General features: G+C 33.7%; 1 protein-coding gene across 1 annotated transcript; it reads left to right on the top strand.

Moving 5' to 3' along the window:
• Nucleotides 1-7,998: 7,998 nt before the first annotated feature.
• On the top strand, nt 7,999-14,993 carry LOC108982635. Its single transcript, XM_018954074.2, has 5 exons — nt 7,999-8,642; nt 9,785-9,873; nt 10,089-12,083; nt 13,548-13,734; nt 14,214-14,993. Exons 1-5 carry the CDS (start codon nt 8,546-8,548, stop codon nt 14,825-14,827), a joined length of 2,982 nt encoding a protein of 993 aa, XP_018809619.1. The 5' UTR covers nt 7,999-8,545; the 3' UTR covers nt 14,828-14,993.
• The last annotated feature ends 1,155 nt before the right edge of the window (nt 14,994-16,148 follow it).

Below are 16,148 nucleotides of genomic sequence, written 5' to 3'. Positions count from 1 at the left end.
CAACCCCAAGTGGTAGTAATTGCTTAATTAGCTAGCTAGGTTATTCATAAACAAGTTGAGTAGTCCTTAACGTACTTCCTCAAAAGAAGGCCTAATTTTGGAACCAAACTTTAGCTCCATCGATGGCTTTTGAACTTTCAAACTGTACTTAACACATTTGCGACATCTCTTTCTTTTTTTAAAAGAACTTCTACTCCCTTCTCTCTCAAAACACATAAACCTATCTTCATTTTCTTCAGACGCCGAGAGAGGAAACTTTTCTCCCTCCGCTCCCTCTCCATCTCTCTCCTCCTTTCCTCCGTATAAACTCTTTGTTTAAATAATTATTTCTTGGTCTTCTTCTTCTTCTTCTTTTTTTTTTTTTCCCACTAGGTTAGAAAATGTCACTTTCCCACAACTAAACTGTATTTGAATGATAAAATCACCTCAATCAATCTTAAACCAATCATTGATGGGATCTACTATTTTTAACTTTTCATAAAAAGTTAAAATTCATCTCAATCTACTTCATACATTGAAATACATATCTAATCAATCTATTTACATTCAAATACAACTCATTTGAATATATAAAATACTATTATTCACATATCAACTCAAATAATTTCCAAACATAGCCTAAATCGTCACACGCACCGCTCCATCATGCTCATTGGCCATCGGTCTTCAAAATCCCAGTGGAAGTGCCACCAAAAGATCGGAGTGTGATTTTCACCCTTATTGCATGGGGCGTGAGCCCCACTTACTCGCACAGTCATTTGTGTCCTCAATGAGCTTGAGCCACCGCCGATATGGGTCTTCTGATCCTAACTATCTAGTTATATTTGAGTTTTCTCAAACTAATTATCCAGAGGAAGAAGATATAGATGTCTTCTTCACCAATAATATTGAAACAAATGAGTTAGCTAGAGTGTCCCTTCCCTAAATGTGGCCAAAAATCGCATTCAAGAGTTCACTAATTGGACGTGAAAAGCATTGTCGTAAAATGAGTATGTTTTCATCCTAAAGAGCCATTCTCATTACAAATAATATATCACAAATACTCATTTTTCTTGTAGTGTATTCATAATATATTTTTGAACTTACTTTGATGAAATCTTGCTTAGTTAACAAATTTGAACACTTATATATATATATTAGTCACTCATTTTTCAAAAAGTGCTCCGACCCAAAAAAAAAAGAAAGTTGTATCAAATTGCCGAAAGATGCAAATTGTAACCATGAAGTCAGGTACAAAATCTGTCCCATACTATTGACATAAGACAAATCACCTTTAAAAATAGAAATAATTTCTCTCGAACTATAGCTGGTAAATGGGTGACCATGCATACATGATTATCGGAGAACATTTGGGTGGTGGGGTTGATCTTTATACCTCTTTCACTTGCTTCGATGAACAACCAATTGATTTCCCTATGAAAAAGTGTGAAAAAGAAAGAAAACATGGAAGCGCCCACATTATATATGATCATTGTAATGCAATAGAAGAGTGAACCCTCTTTACCCAACTTTATGGTAGGGATTGGAGACAACAATGATCTCCTTGTTATGATGTCTTTTGCTTTTCTTCCATGTTCACGGAAACAAAGGTGCCATCCTATATAAAACATCATGCAAAACATGGGATTTGGAGGTGGTGGTGAGCAATATCATAACATGATGTTTGTTTTCCTCAGTCCGGCCTACATACAGTACCAAACTGATCAACTCCTTGCACAAGGCAGATGGTGAAAACCCTAAATGAAATGCAAGGATGTATAGCCACAAACATGAATCCAAATTTCTGGTAAATATCTGTTTGCCCGGGCAGGTGGACCTGTACACGGGCAACATGTAGGATCTACACGTGTGAGTTAGTCTACATACAATCCATAAATGTGACTACTTCTGCAAGCTCATACAATTATGTTTTAAAAAAATTAAACTTATAATAATATCATTTTTAAAATAATATTTTTTCTCATTTTACCATACTCGTCAATGAGACTGCACACACAATTCATCACTCAAAACTGTAAATTAATAGAATTTCTCTTATCTGATAAGGCTGCGAATTGCACGGAATCCAAATTCTACTATTAAAAAAAAAAAAAAAACCTTGATTGTTGCTTGTGAAATTAACATAATAATAATCTTGATAGCTGAAATTAAGGGGAATAACTCTATAAATCAATAGCTCTTCCACGCCAAAGCAAACGACATGTTAGGAGAGCTGTCGTCGGCAGTAAGATAACTTAAGCAGTGTCATTATGCTTAGCTAGATGGCGTGTCTATCAACATCATTTCCCCAATAATGGATATTTAGGGCTTGCTTATATTACAAACCTCCAACGTACGTAATAATTCACTACAAAGTCAAAATGTCGGTTGTCCCATATCGTTAAAAATATATATATATATATTTATATATATATTTTCTTTCTAAACAAACAGGAATCATGGGATCAGCTCGATCTCTCTGTTATGCATGGACACTGCAACCACGGTACGTACTTGAACCCTAAATTAAATAAATGAACCTCTATGATCTATGTCTCAATTAAGAATCCCCATATAATTTTGTCATCTTTTCCTTTCCTTCCACGGTACAGTTCTCGACACAGATCCATAGAGGAAATTGATCATGTACATGTACATGTGTACGCTTCTTAATTCCCAGATGCGAGAACAAAACAAAACACACAACAATTAATTACATGCACTTGCATTATGGTACAAATTTATAGATTCCGAGTCATTGTCTTATCTTAGTGATCAGGCGGGACGTTATTAATTTTGGGGGCATCGCTGCTTCGGAACTCTAAACAAATCCCATACAATATTACCGTGTTGTCCGCTCTGCAACCTAACAATATTAAAAAACTCTTAATCATCAGTGTGCTTTTTAATATACAATATATTTATAATATGTCAAGTTAATTTACGTTAATTTATAAATTTATTTTTTTTAAAATAGATTCTTTAATCATAAAAAATCAATTTCGATATATATCTAAAATGTTTTCGCAACTCAATCATGTATGATGGAATCATATTAACCTTTTTAAATTAATTCACTATAAGCTTGAGAAATAAAGAGAAGATGAAAAATGTGTACAAATGAGATTCCTTCGTCAAGAAGAAGGAAAAAGATTGAATAGAAAACTTCCGAACATTTGGCAATTTTAGATTTGTCAATATCAACGGTGACTCATTATTTGGATGAATTATTTTTACGGATAAAATAAGATTATGTAAACACTTATACGAAATCTCACTTATTTGATTCTATTCTGTATTTCACAATATTTTCTAAAAAAAAAAAAACTCGCCATAATATATCTAATCCATGCATGATATCATGAAAATGGATTTTTTTTTTTTTTTTGTGGCTAAAACATCTCTTGTATATTTATGTTATCAACATGAACGCTAGCGAAAATTACTCAATCTGGCCTATGCTAGAATACACACTTGAAAAGGACAGCATATATAGGTAGAGTGGGCAATATTTTGCTATGTTGTTAGGGGTGTAAATTTAAACCGGGAAACCGGAAAACCGGTCCGGACCGGACCGAACCGGACCGGTTGGTCCGGTTTTGAACCGGTCCGGTCCGGAACCGGTTCCTATTTTATGAAAACCGGCCGGTTCCGGTCCGGTTCCGGTTCCGTAGTTTCCGGGACCGAACCGGACCGGTTGGAAAAAAAATATAAAAATTAATTTTGTATACTATACAAAATATTTATATATATAATATATAATTATATGTTAAATATTTATATATAATATATATAATTATATATCATATATGAAAAAATTTCATATTATAATTTATAAATAATAACATAAAATGTTTATCTTAAATATGAATATTTGTAATTTATTTGATCATATGTTATTAATATAATTATATATAAGATAATGTTGTTATAATTTATAAAATAAAAGTTTAATCTTAAAGATGAAAATTTAATTGATCATATGCTTTAAGCATAATATATATATTAAATTATTAATAACATTTTATAATAAGAATTAATACTTTATTATATATTTTTTACATTAAAAAAAAACCGGAAAACCGGACCGGACCGGACCGGAAACCGGTAAAACCGGAGGTACCGGTTTAGGAGGGTAATCGGGGCGTAATCGGTTTTGAAAAATACAAAACCGGTACATACCGGTTCGGTCCTAAATTTTGTCCAAAACCGGACCGGACCGGACCGGTTACACCCCTATATGTTGTACATATTTGTACGCCAGTGTGTTTGTTTGACAATCACATTGCGGGTATTAGCAAGTGCACATGCATTTGGTCCCCATTAATTATCACTTGAGAAAGTTTCAGTTAAGATCACAGATACACAGATACACAGATACTGGACCCCTCAAGTATTTATTGGTGATCTCGGTATGGACTTTTTGAATTACATTAAATATTTTAACGTCTATTTATATTTATTTCTCTTCTATTTAAAATTCTTAAATTTAATAAAGTTCGAGGTATCTTCATCAAATATTTGATCTGCCTGAATTTCTGTACGCAATATGGTGACTATTTATCTTGATTATGAGTGCATTTTTGCTTGACAGAGGCCTCTGTTTAGGGTTGTAATCGAGCTGAATCGAGCTGGTCTTTGACTTGCCGAGCTCGACTCAATTAAAAAAACTCGAGTTTGAGTTCGAGATTTTTATTTAAACTTTGTTTGAGCTCGACTCGGCAAGTTAAACTCCCAGCTCGAATTCGTCCCAAAAACGAACTTGAGTCGAGGCAAGCTCGAGCTCAGCTCGAGTTGTTTATTTATTTTTTAATTTTTGAATAAGATTTAATAATTAATAAATTAGATAAATAAAAATCTAATATTGAATTGGTATAACTAACAAGTAGAACCTATATTAAATTATAAGATTTAAAAAATTTATAAATAATTAATATATAGTTAGTTAATATTTATCCATAATAACAATATATTATATGCCTACATAAATTATTAATACATATACATAATATGATAGCATATATTTATTTCATATAGTATGTATCTATTTCATATATGGTTATCATATACTAGTATATGAAATTATTAAATCTTATTGACTAATTATTGTACAAATTATAAAATATAGCTATGAAACATATTCAATATATAGACATAAGTAATTAGGTTACATATTATATATTTAATTATAAAAGTGTTATACTTATATTATTAGCTAATAAATATATATGTATATATATATTTATCAATATATGAATGAGCTTTAATCAAGTCGAGGTAATGAGTCGACTCATGCATAAACGAGTGGGTCTTAACAAGTCTTAGTCGAGTTCAGTCGAATTTAGTCGAGCATGTGTCATTTACTAATCGAGCGGATATCTGCTTTCACAATATTCGAGCTCTTTTTTTTACAAGTCGAGTTCAATTCGAATTTAATCGGATGAGTACTGTACGGGCTATTGAACAGATTAGTTTATTTACAATCCCACTTCTCTATGAAAAGTAAATAAAGATTATATTTGGGAATAATTAACTTGGACAAATTTATCATCAACCAGAAGGGAGACATCCTATAGACACTTTTATCCATAACCTAAATTGAATACATGAGTAATACTATTATCCTTCCTAATTTATATCACTTATTGGTACTTTCTTGATGTGACACCACAATGTGACTCATGTTGTCCACATTATGGTGACATGTGGCTTAGTAAAAAAAAATTAAAAATATATATTTAAAATAAAATAACACCCAAAAATTTAAAAAGATGAAGATTAAGACTTTAGATTCCATCTACGATGTGAAAATGTTAGTATAAGCCTTGAATTAATTATCTATATTTGGTATAAAGGGAAATTACGGACACATGACTGTCACCAACCAAGTTTTCATACCGTATTAATTCGTGGATGAATTTTGGATAACTGATTCATGAGCTGTTTGTTCATCTAAAAACATCATTTTAATAAGAAAATTCCCAATATAGAAATGTTTTTCAAAATCACTTACATATTTGGTCAGGTACATCGATCACACTTGTTAGTATGATTGAAAACGGACAAATTCACTGTCTACTCTTGTCTCTCAAACCTAAAACCTTTTTCTGTCTAGCATGGTGGAGGTCTCTACTTTCCATCTCACTCCCCAATTGCATCGATCTGCAAGATGGGCAAAGAACAGTTGCCGTCCGACCAATGTGTGTGGCTCAGAGTATTAGTATTGGATTGGCTATCTTATTCTTTAAATTTTGATTAATATATAATTTTTTCACTTTTAGCTAATCATTCAAAACTTGAAATCTACATTGGATTAATCATCATACTCTCTATAATAATAAAATATTATTATTTTTTATTATTTATATTTTTTATTAATTTTTATTTTATTTTCATAATCTTTAATAACCTCCAACAAATCATATTCATTTTTATTTTCACAATCTAACAATCTAAAATATAATAATTTCATATGTATATAGATAGTAAAATCTCATATAAATAAAAATTTCATATCTATAATATAATAATCTTAAAAAATACTTTTAGACTTACTATAGTTCTTTTTATATTTAAAAAAAAGAATAGATTTACTGTAATTTATAGTTTGGATGAAAACAATTTAACTAATTCAATGTGGAGCAAACATGAATGATGTTTGTTAAATTTGAAGATGAAAATATATTTTACTAATCAAATACCAACACTCTCATTAGCTGCCCAAGTCACTCGTAAGACTCACATGCCTCATGAATTTACACAACTCCGATGGATTATTTGGTCTCAGATTTTCAAAATACGGCCAGCTCAAACACTAAAATTATTGTAATGGGGTTTTTGATTGGGCATCCCACCCTCTCAACCTCTGTTCTAATTTAATATTTTATTGATTTAAAAAAAGAATATTAGAAAATGACAAACTCAAGATAAGACAGATCTAGCAACACATACTCATCTACCAAACTAAAATAGCAAATTAACCATATCCATCCTAGAGGACATCAGAGTCTTGTTGAAATGTTTCTCAAACTAGTTGGTCAGGTCGACATGTTGGACGTGAAGCAAACTATACTGCTCATAATCTTGCTAAAGATGCTATTAAACTCACTAAAGATGTCATGGATGTTGAGGAAATTCCAGAGTGTATTCATGATATTGAATTACATGAGATGATGTAATCTGATTTATGAGTAATAAAGGTTTTCCTTTCCTTTCAAAAGAAAAAAAAAAAAAAAAAAGATCTCAAATGAGAAATTTATTGAAGTTTTAATGCATATTACATAATGTATCCAAAAGTCGTAAGTTTATAAGGTAAGGTGAGTGATATAAGTGAACAACAATGGTCGACAATAAATGTTGCGGTGTCGAATGCAGATCGGTCAATTTTAATTCAATCTAAACGAGTTAGATATTTCTTATCCTGTTTTCCATAACTCGTTATTTACGAACGTAGTTTTAGTCTTGTTTGATTATGTAGTTTAAATAAGATAATATGTAATATTTTATTAAAAGTTAAATAAAATATTGTTAAGATATAATATTTTAATATTATATTTATTTTAAAATTTAAAAAAATTAAATTATTTATTATATTTTGTACGAGAGTTTAAAAAAATTATAATAATAAAATAAAATGAAATAAGATAAGATAAAATAATTTTATATATCCAAACTGATCCTAATTGAGACAAAATATTTTAAAAAAATAATATTTATAATCATAAAATATGTAAGTTTTGCTTATTTTAGATACAAGTTTCGCACATTTTATTTAAAATAAATAAATAAATTTAAGACGTACAAAATTTTGTTTTTTTCTAATAACAACCTGACTTTTTTTTAAAATAAAAAAAAATTTTTTTTACTGTATTTAACACTGTGGACAACTTAACTTAATTCAACGGGTAAAAACTGTAAAAAATTTTAAATTGTGTGAAAAATTAGGCAGCCGTAAACCGCGCGTCCGAAGGAAACAATAAAAGGACAGAGGAAAGAGGAGGAGAGCCACAGCGTCGGGAATCAGTCTTGTCAAGAAAAGAAGACTGTGCAAATATGCCAATGTGGCTTTCAAAATTACCAAAAACGTGGAGCCTTTGGCACAGAGGAGAGTAGTGAGTAAGCCATTCTCGGAGCGGAGAGAGAGAGAGAGAGAGAGAGAGAGAGAGTTGCACTTGCAGCGAGTGAGTGTATGAAAGGATCATCGGTATTTGAATGTTCAAAAATAAAACTCTCTCTCTCTCTCTCTCACATTCATGCTCATGGACTTCCCTCTCACCTCCCCCTTCTCTCTCTCTCTCATCGACGCTTCTAACGGTCAGACCCTATGTCTTTAATGCTCGCCCTCCACACCCCCTCTCTCTGTGAACCGGCCTTTGGATTCTGTGACTTTGTTTTTGAATGAGCTAAAAAGTCTAGGGTTTTGCTTTCTCTGACTCTCTCTCTCTCTCTCTCTCGTTTTCTTCGGAGTGTGTGTTTCCGAGATTTCGGATCCAGGATTCTTTGGCATTCCTGCGTGTTTGTTTTATTTTTTGTTTTTGAAGAACGAAAATACTTTTGATGAGTCAGGATGGATAATTTTCGGCAAAAGAGGTCCAAGATATCGGGCATTACTGATCGGAGCTCCGGCGAAAGGTTTTCCTCGTCTGTGCGAGCTCACAGAGAAGGTCAGCTTGTTCTTTCAATTCTTTTTACTTTTCAAATAATTGTTAATGTAGTAGTCTCTACTTTGGTTTGTTTCCGAGAAAATTTAAAAACTGAAATCTTCTTTTCATTGCGCTCTTTTCCCTCTGGTTTCTTGGTTTGCGAAAAATGAGGATCTGACTGCTGAGCCCCGAAGGGTTGGATTGGGCTCAGATAATGAACAACGCATGATTTATTTTTTATTCTTTCTTGTTTGCATTTTCTTAGCTACAAAACGAAGCTGGCTCCGTTTGGTCGCTGAGAAAACTCAAGAAAGTCCGAGAAGAACACTATTGAAACTCTTCGTTTCTCATATTCTTTAGGTTTTCCAAAGCTGAAATAATTAAATTAAACAGTTGAAAATGATGAAGACTGTCAAATGCTAATTTTACTTCTTTGAGTATTTCTCGAGAAAATCAACAGAAATAATTAAACAAAACAGCTGAAAATGATAAAGATTCTCAAATTCTAATTTCATTTCTTTCGAATAAATACCCGAGCTGATTTTCTTCTTCTTTAGTGGTACTGTTTTTGTTCAAGTAATTTTTGGAATTTGCAAGTGTGACTTTTTTTGCCTAGTGGTATCAGCCATGATCCTTTTTCCTTCCATAATGAATTCTAGGGATATGATGGAAATCATTGCATTGCCAGCTTCACTACCGAGTGCTCTTAAAAGCGTTCTATTTCATTTATGTCCTCTCTCCAAGTTGTCTTTTTTTATTTCCTTTTCCCAAACATGAAACTTTCTTCTGTTCTCTGCTTGCTATTTCGTCAGATTTTTGCCGTTGTTTAATGACTGATTTGCTTTTGTGTTTCTCTAGTTTACTTGATCCTCTTTAAAAGAATTATTTTTCCTCGAGTTTTGTTGCTCAAAATGGCAAGGAAGGTTCTTTCAAATTCCTTTACAAAAAGCATCTAAGATTTGAAAAATGATTATAATTTCTTTTATTTTATGGTTTCTGTGACTATGTATGTCTGAATAGGAGACACTATTCACGGATTGTTTCCTTGTTTTGGATTCTAGTAATTTTTTAAGTCTTCATTTTAAAGATCTTGAAGAGCTCCTTCGCCACTTTTACTATTCTTGGATGGTCATCCTAACCATGTTATGGTGATTGATTTCCAGGGTACAGGCAGGTTCAAAGGGAGAGGAACTTTCCGAAAGTGGCCTCTGATTCTAGTTCTTGCAGTAGTGGTACTGCAGATGAAAATACAGTGCGTTTGTTTTCCCTTTTATGTTTTTTGGTTTTGCTAGAATTTACTAATTAATTTTTTTTTCCAGTTTTCTTCTTTCACAATTTAGTTATTGAAATATTTTTTCCGAGTTATATCAATTTCAGTTCATTTTTTTGGTATCTTCTCTGTTTATCTATGCCCCAAAAATAAAATACTAAACTGACAGTAATGTAAAATACATTTGGCATTTGTAGTTCACATTTGAATTGGGCTGGAGATCTTCAAAACAATCTGTTGGAACTCCGATAAAGAAGTTATTAGCTGAAGAGATGTCAAGAGAAACTGAATCCAAAAGGAGGTCTCCAAGTGTTATTGCCAAATTGATGGGTCTCGATGGGCTGCCACCTCAGCAGCCTGTTCACAGACAGCAAAAAAAGTACTCAGAGAATTATATTAATAGGAAAACATCAGTAGATAGAGCACAGAAGAGTGGCAGATTTTATGACCTTCGATCATCTAGTAGAAGTTCCAAGGAGGAGCAAGAATTTAAGGATGTATTTGAGGTTTTGGAAACATCAAAGATGAAGAATAGCAATTGCTCGTCACAGGGAGCTACAAGCTCAAAGCTTACCGATGCTGAGATGGAATTTATTAGGCTGAAGTTCATGGATGCTAAACGTCTTTCAAGTGATCAGAAGCTGCAGGATACAAAGGAGTTCCACGATGCACTTGAGGTGCTAGACTCTAATAAGGATCGTCTGCTAAAACTTCTACAACAACCAGATTCGTTATTCACAAAGCATTTGCATGATCTGCGAGGTGCTCCTCCCCAAACCCATCGGGGTCGTGTAGCAGCTGTAGAGTTTTCAGATGCTCAGAAGCATGAAAATAGTGAACTTGGGAAATCAGCGAGACGAACTCCTTACTACAGTAGATCTCCTCAGAAGCATTCCGATGGTCTATTTAGCCACCCTGACAGTAGACATGCTGCTTATAATGGACTCAATTCAGCAAATATTTCAGTGGACCAGAAGGATAATTTGGCAACTCTGCCTACAAGTATAGTAGTGTTAAAACCAAACATTGGGAAGGCCCAAAATGGTGTCGATCCTGCTTCATCACCTTGTTCTACACATGCTTTTCTGTCAGATTGTAGGGCACCGACAGAATTTTTGAGTGTCAAAAATAGGAAGGGAGACTCATGTGGGACAAAGAACTTTCCTGATCATGCTGGGCTTTCAAGGCATAAGTCCAGGGAATCTAGAGAAATTGCTAGGGAAATAACTAAACAAATGAGAAAGAGTTTTCGTGGTGGTTCAATGAATTTTTCATCTGCTGGATTTAGAGGATATGCTGGGGATGAGAGTTCATGTGACATATCTGGAAATGAATCAGAGGCGATTACAGTGGATTCCAGAAATTCATTTGACTTGAGTAACCAGTACAAGCCTTCATCATCCCGTTCAGCTGATTCCTCTGTGAGTAGGGAGGCAAAGAAAAGACTCTCAGAGAGGTGGAAGATGACTCACAAGTCTCAAGAGTTGGGAGTGGTTAGTAAGGGCAGCACGCTGGCTGAAATGCTTGCCGTCACCGATAAGGATTTAACTCCCGCAAATTTCAGTGGTGTGATTGGTGAAGATGAAATTAGTGACAAATTTGCTAGTGATGATAGACCAACTGGGTGGGTTGAGCCCTTGGGAATTAGCAGTAGGGATGGCTGGAAAGATGGATCTATGAGAAAGTTATCAAGGTCAAGATCACTACCTTCTTCTTCTACTGCCTTTGGAAGTCCTAAGACAAACATACACAGGGAAACTTTTTATGAGGACAGGTATCTCATGTCAAATGAGACCTTGAAGAAGGAAAGAAGCAAGAGAGTAAAGGGTAAATCTGATTGGAGAGAAGGATCAGTCACTAGCAAGTCAAGATCTAGTAGTAAGAAGTCTCATTCTTCTAGCTGCACAGTCACGGAAAGTAATGGGTATTTGGCAGAGATTCATACAAGTCAGAATCAAGTGAAGGCTAGCCTTGAAAATATTAATCCATCCGAAAAAGATGTTGTGATCCTTGAGACATTAGTTAGTAATGTCAACAATACGAGTCCGGGCCCCGAAAATATGGTCGATGTGAGTGATGAAAATACGGACATGCCCTCTGAACCTCCTGATGAGTTGTTACCAGACAAATCAGCCGGCATGGGTGTAAAGAATGATATCTCTGCTGGTGGCCAAGATATCTTAATTCCACAGGTTTGGTCTTTAACTTTTTATTTTCCCTTGGCATAAAAAATTCCTTGGCATATTGCTGATGCGTCAGTTTAGAGAAACTTTGGCGCCCTATTCCGTCCAATATACTATTAGCTAATGATAACTGAATCGGGTCTATAAATCTCTCTTCATTATTTTTCCCTTTGTAATTAGACCTAGTTATTGATAAAATTAGTCAGCTTCATATTGGTCTTTGCTAACCTGTGAGAAGCCTTTGGTTGTGTTTTTGTTCCTTCTTTTTTCAACTGGATGTTAAAGCTATAATGATAACTGCATATGGGTCTTTGTTATTTTTCCCTGTAATGATAACTGTCCCATATGTTGAACCGGTCTATTTGATTTCTCCTTTGACTTATTTTTGAAGTCTTCAACATTGGATTTGCTTCTCTTTGCTTTGATTTTCTCCTTGGAGCTGTTATGTGTCATTTGGTATTCCATGACCTAATTTGCAATTGGCCACTACATAGTACATCTGTTCCAGGTTAGATTTCTTTTTTATTGAATATTTTCAAAATACTTATGATCCTGATGCCTAGAGAATTTCCTTCTCACGCCTTTGCCTAGAAACAAAAAGAATAAAAATAAAAGAAAAAGAATAAGAATTGAAGAATCCACATCATTACTTTCAACCCTTATGCATTGCAGGGACTCTCTGTCTAAAGTGTATCTGCATGTGCTAAGCTTCATATCTTGGTCTATTATGAGAGAAAAGGATTCAAAATTTGTTCCTTGATTCTAAAGTTTCAACCCTTAAACTACTGCAATTTTTGTAACATGTTGCTGCAGTGCTTAACAATTTATAAAACTCACAGTGTAACAGTTGTTTTTGCTCATTATTTTTATATAATAGGTTTACTATGACTTCTAACTTCCCAGACACATTCAACGAATTCTGGTAATCATGTTACAGTGGATAGAAGCTTTTAACCTGCAATTTTGTCAAGGCTATGTTCAAAATGACTGCCTAAAGAGTACCAGCTAACAGAATTATATTCTGTTGTGTAAAAATATTGCTTAGAGATTGTCTGTTTTGCACAGGTTTTCTTTTTTAAAGAGGACAAAGGCTCGATTTTATTTATAAACTCTCACTTATGGCGGAGGAACTGTTTTGCACAGATGCTCAATATACTTGTGGGGAAGTGGTTTCTGTTAGAAATAATTATAATTAATTAATTGGTGCATGATTTACAACTTGATCGGAATATCTCGTGTTGCAAACACAATCTACGAGAATCTAGATGCTTGTGAGATATTTTCTGCAAACTCTAGGTGTTTTACTTTCAAGACTCACATGGTGTATATATGACTCGGGGATTAAAAAATTAAGTATTCATTTTTTTCTTCTCACTAGAAAACTGCTTATATTTTCTAGCTCAGTTAAAAGTAGGGCATCTTTAATTGTGCATCATGGATATTTTGAGTTCTCAATATTTCATGATATTCCAGGAACCATTGATTGGGCCATCCGAGGAAGGTTCAGTTTCTTTGCTTCACCCTCCACCTGGACTAGAATCACCAGTTAGCTCCAAGGTGGCTGATCAGCCCAGTCCAGTTTCAGTTCTGGAAGCTCCCTTTACAGATGATTTGTCATCATGTTCTGAATGCTTTGAGAGTCTCAATGCGGACATCCACGGTAAGTTTGAAGTTCGTTTATTCATTTATTTATTTGTTGAATTGTTAGTGTTTATTCATTTCCCTTAGGTTATCTAGATACTTATCTTCCCTTCAGAATGCCATGAAAGCTATTGTTATACATATAAATGAAGCAAAATTTGTAATTTAAATCACAGTGGTGATACAACCAACGATTGAAGTTAATCACTGCTCAGATTATATGATTATGGAAAAAGACTATCCTTTTTTGGCTGCTTGTTCCTAGTGGGATTAGGATCCAACTTCACAACCTTTGTCCAATATGACACATCATTATATCCTTATCTTGCCACTTCACCAATTTGTCATCCTTTCAATTGAGGCCCATTTTACCGCAATTGCTTTCAAGCGCATAAATTAAGAAACCATTATCTTTTGGAGCCTCCTATTTCATATGTTGGAAGCTCCTTTATTCTAGATTTTCAGCTGCTCATGTTTTGTTGACTTGTCTGAATCTAGGGCTTCGGATGCAACTTCAGCTACTCAAATCGGAGTCAGAACCATATGCAGAGGGATCCATGCTCATATCAAGTGATGAAGATGTTGGGGAAGGATCCATTTTAAATGAGAAGGGATTTTGTGGAACTGAAGAGACTTGGGAGCCTTCGTACATAATGGATGTCTTAAATGACTCCGGTTTTAACGATTTTGATGCTGATACGTTCACGGCTATATGTCACTCTTCTGAATGCCCGGTGGATCCCTCCATGTTTGTAGAACTCGAGAAGAAGTACTGCAGCCAGACTTCTTGTCAGAGCTCCGAGAGGAGGTTACTGTTTGACCAGATAAATTCTGCACTCGCGGAGACCTACCAGCAATTGACAGATGAATATCCATGGGCGAGGCCTACAGCAAGAGTTGGTTCTAAGTGGATTAAAGGTCAGCTCCAAGATCGGCTGCAGGTGTTGTTGGCAGGACAAGAGAAGAAATCAAACAAAGACGTTCTGGGGAAGGTCTTGACAAGGGAATCCCAGTGGTTGGCTTTGGGAGACGACATTGGTGCAATAGGTAGGGAAATCGAGCAATATTTGACGGATGAGCTATTAGCAGAGGTCGTAGTAATGGCTATGTAGTCGTAGTAGTGTAGAGAGATTTGGAACCCAACGGCTATATTTGGTCTATTAGGTTACGTGATGTAAATGGAATGATATTGAAATAGTCATTTCATGAGAGAATATGAATAAAAAGGAACAAAATCTTTACACCGAAACAAAGAACCATAAATTTTAGAACAATATGCAAAGAACTGGGAAAAGCAAAAATGAAACGAAGAGGTTATAAAGGCACCATTATCTAGGGATTATGCTCCATAGGATCCAGCATTGGTATACCAATGCTAAAAAATAAAACATTTAAATAAAATATTCAGCACCTTTTTAAAATTCTGATTTTTTAAAGTATTTTTTTTTATCAAATCTTTTAGCTGTTTAATAAGGCGATTGCAAAAAATTGTCAGTGTAGAGAGTGATTGCAATTGGGCGGTGATTTGAGTGGATAGCTTTGTGTATTTTTTTATTTTATTTTATATGTTTAATTATCTTTCACATTCCAAACCATCTCATATAATCATTAGAGCATTAGCATTGGTCAAACCAAAATCATCTCTAATATTTAACTAAAAGTATATGTTTTACATAAAACTAAAACCTTTCAAGATATAACTTCACGTTAAATTAGTCAAAATAATAATATAATATTTTAATTTTTTTCATATTTTATAACTACACTAATCATATTAATTAATAATTTAATTTTTACTTAAATTATTATTTCTCAACTATCCCCTCCCTCACTCCTTCATCTTCCCATACCATCCCAACCCAAAAGAAATCCCACCTCACACTCATCCCCGACGACGCTCGATGTTGTATCTTTATCATTTTTCTAAGATAAATATTGGAAGATAGCTTTATATATCTATTTTTCTCCTCACTTAATCAAGTTAGCCTATTGAGTTTTGCGAAAAATTGATGGAAATCCAAGATTTCACTAAAGACTGTTTTTTCATAGTTATTCTTATGAAGTTGAATCCTGTTATTACAAAACAAGTGTTCCATGCACCGTCATATTAATATCACTAGCAACTCATGAACAAATTGGTCATCCTAGAAGTAGAAAATGTAATATATCATAAACAGATGATAGAAGAGAAGTGAAGAATGCTTCTGCAAGTTTCTTTTTTCTTTTCCCAATATAAACTCTAAAATTTTTCTCATCTAGTTACACATATGAGATGAGATGAACTGAGATAAAAGTTGAAAGTTGAATAAAATATTGTTAAAATATAATTTTTAACATTATTTTTATTTTGAGATTTGAAAAGTTGAATTGTTTATTATATTTTGTGTAGGAGTTTGTGAAAGTTGTAAGAGCATTGGCATTAACTTAGCTAAA

The sequence above is a fragment of the Juglans regia genome, chromosome 3, assembly GCF_001411555.2.
Source record: "Juglans regia cultivar Chandler chromosome 3, Walnut 2.0, whole genome shotgun sequence".
In the NCBI taxonomy this organism is placed as follows: domain Eukaryota; kingdom Viridiplantae; phylum Streptophyta; class Magnoliopsida; order Fagales; family Juglandaceae; genus Juglans; species Juglans regia.
The sequence above is the reverse complement of the archived record's forward strand: the minus strand, read 5'-3'. Positions and strand labels throughout refer to the sequence as shown.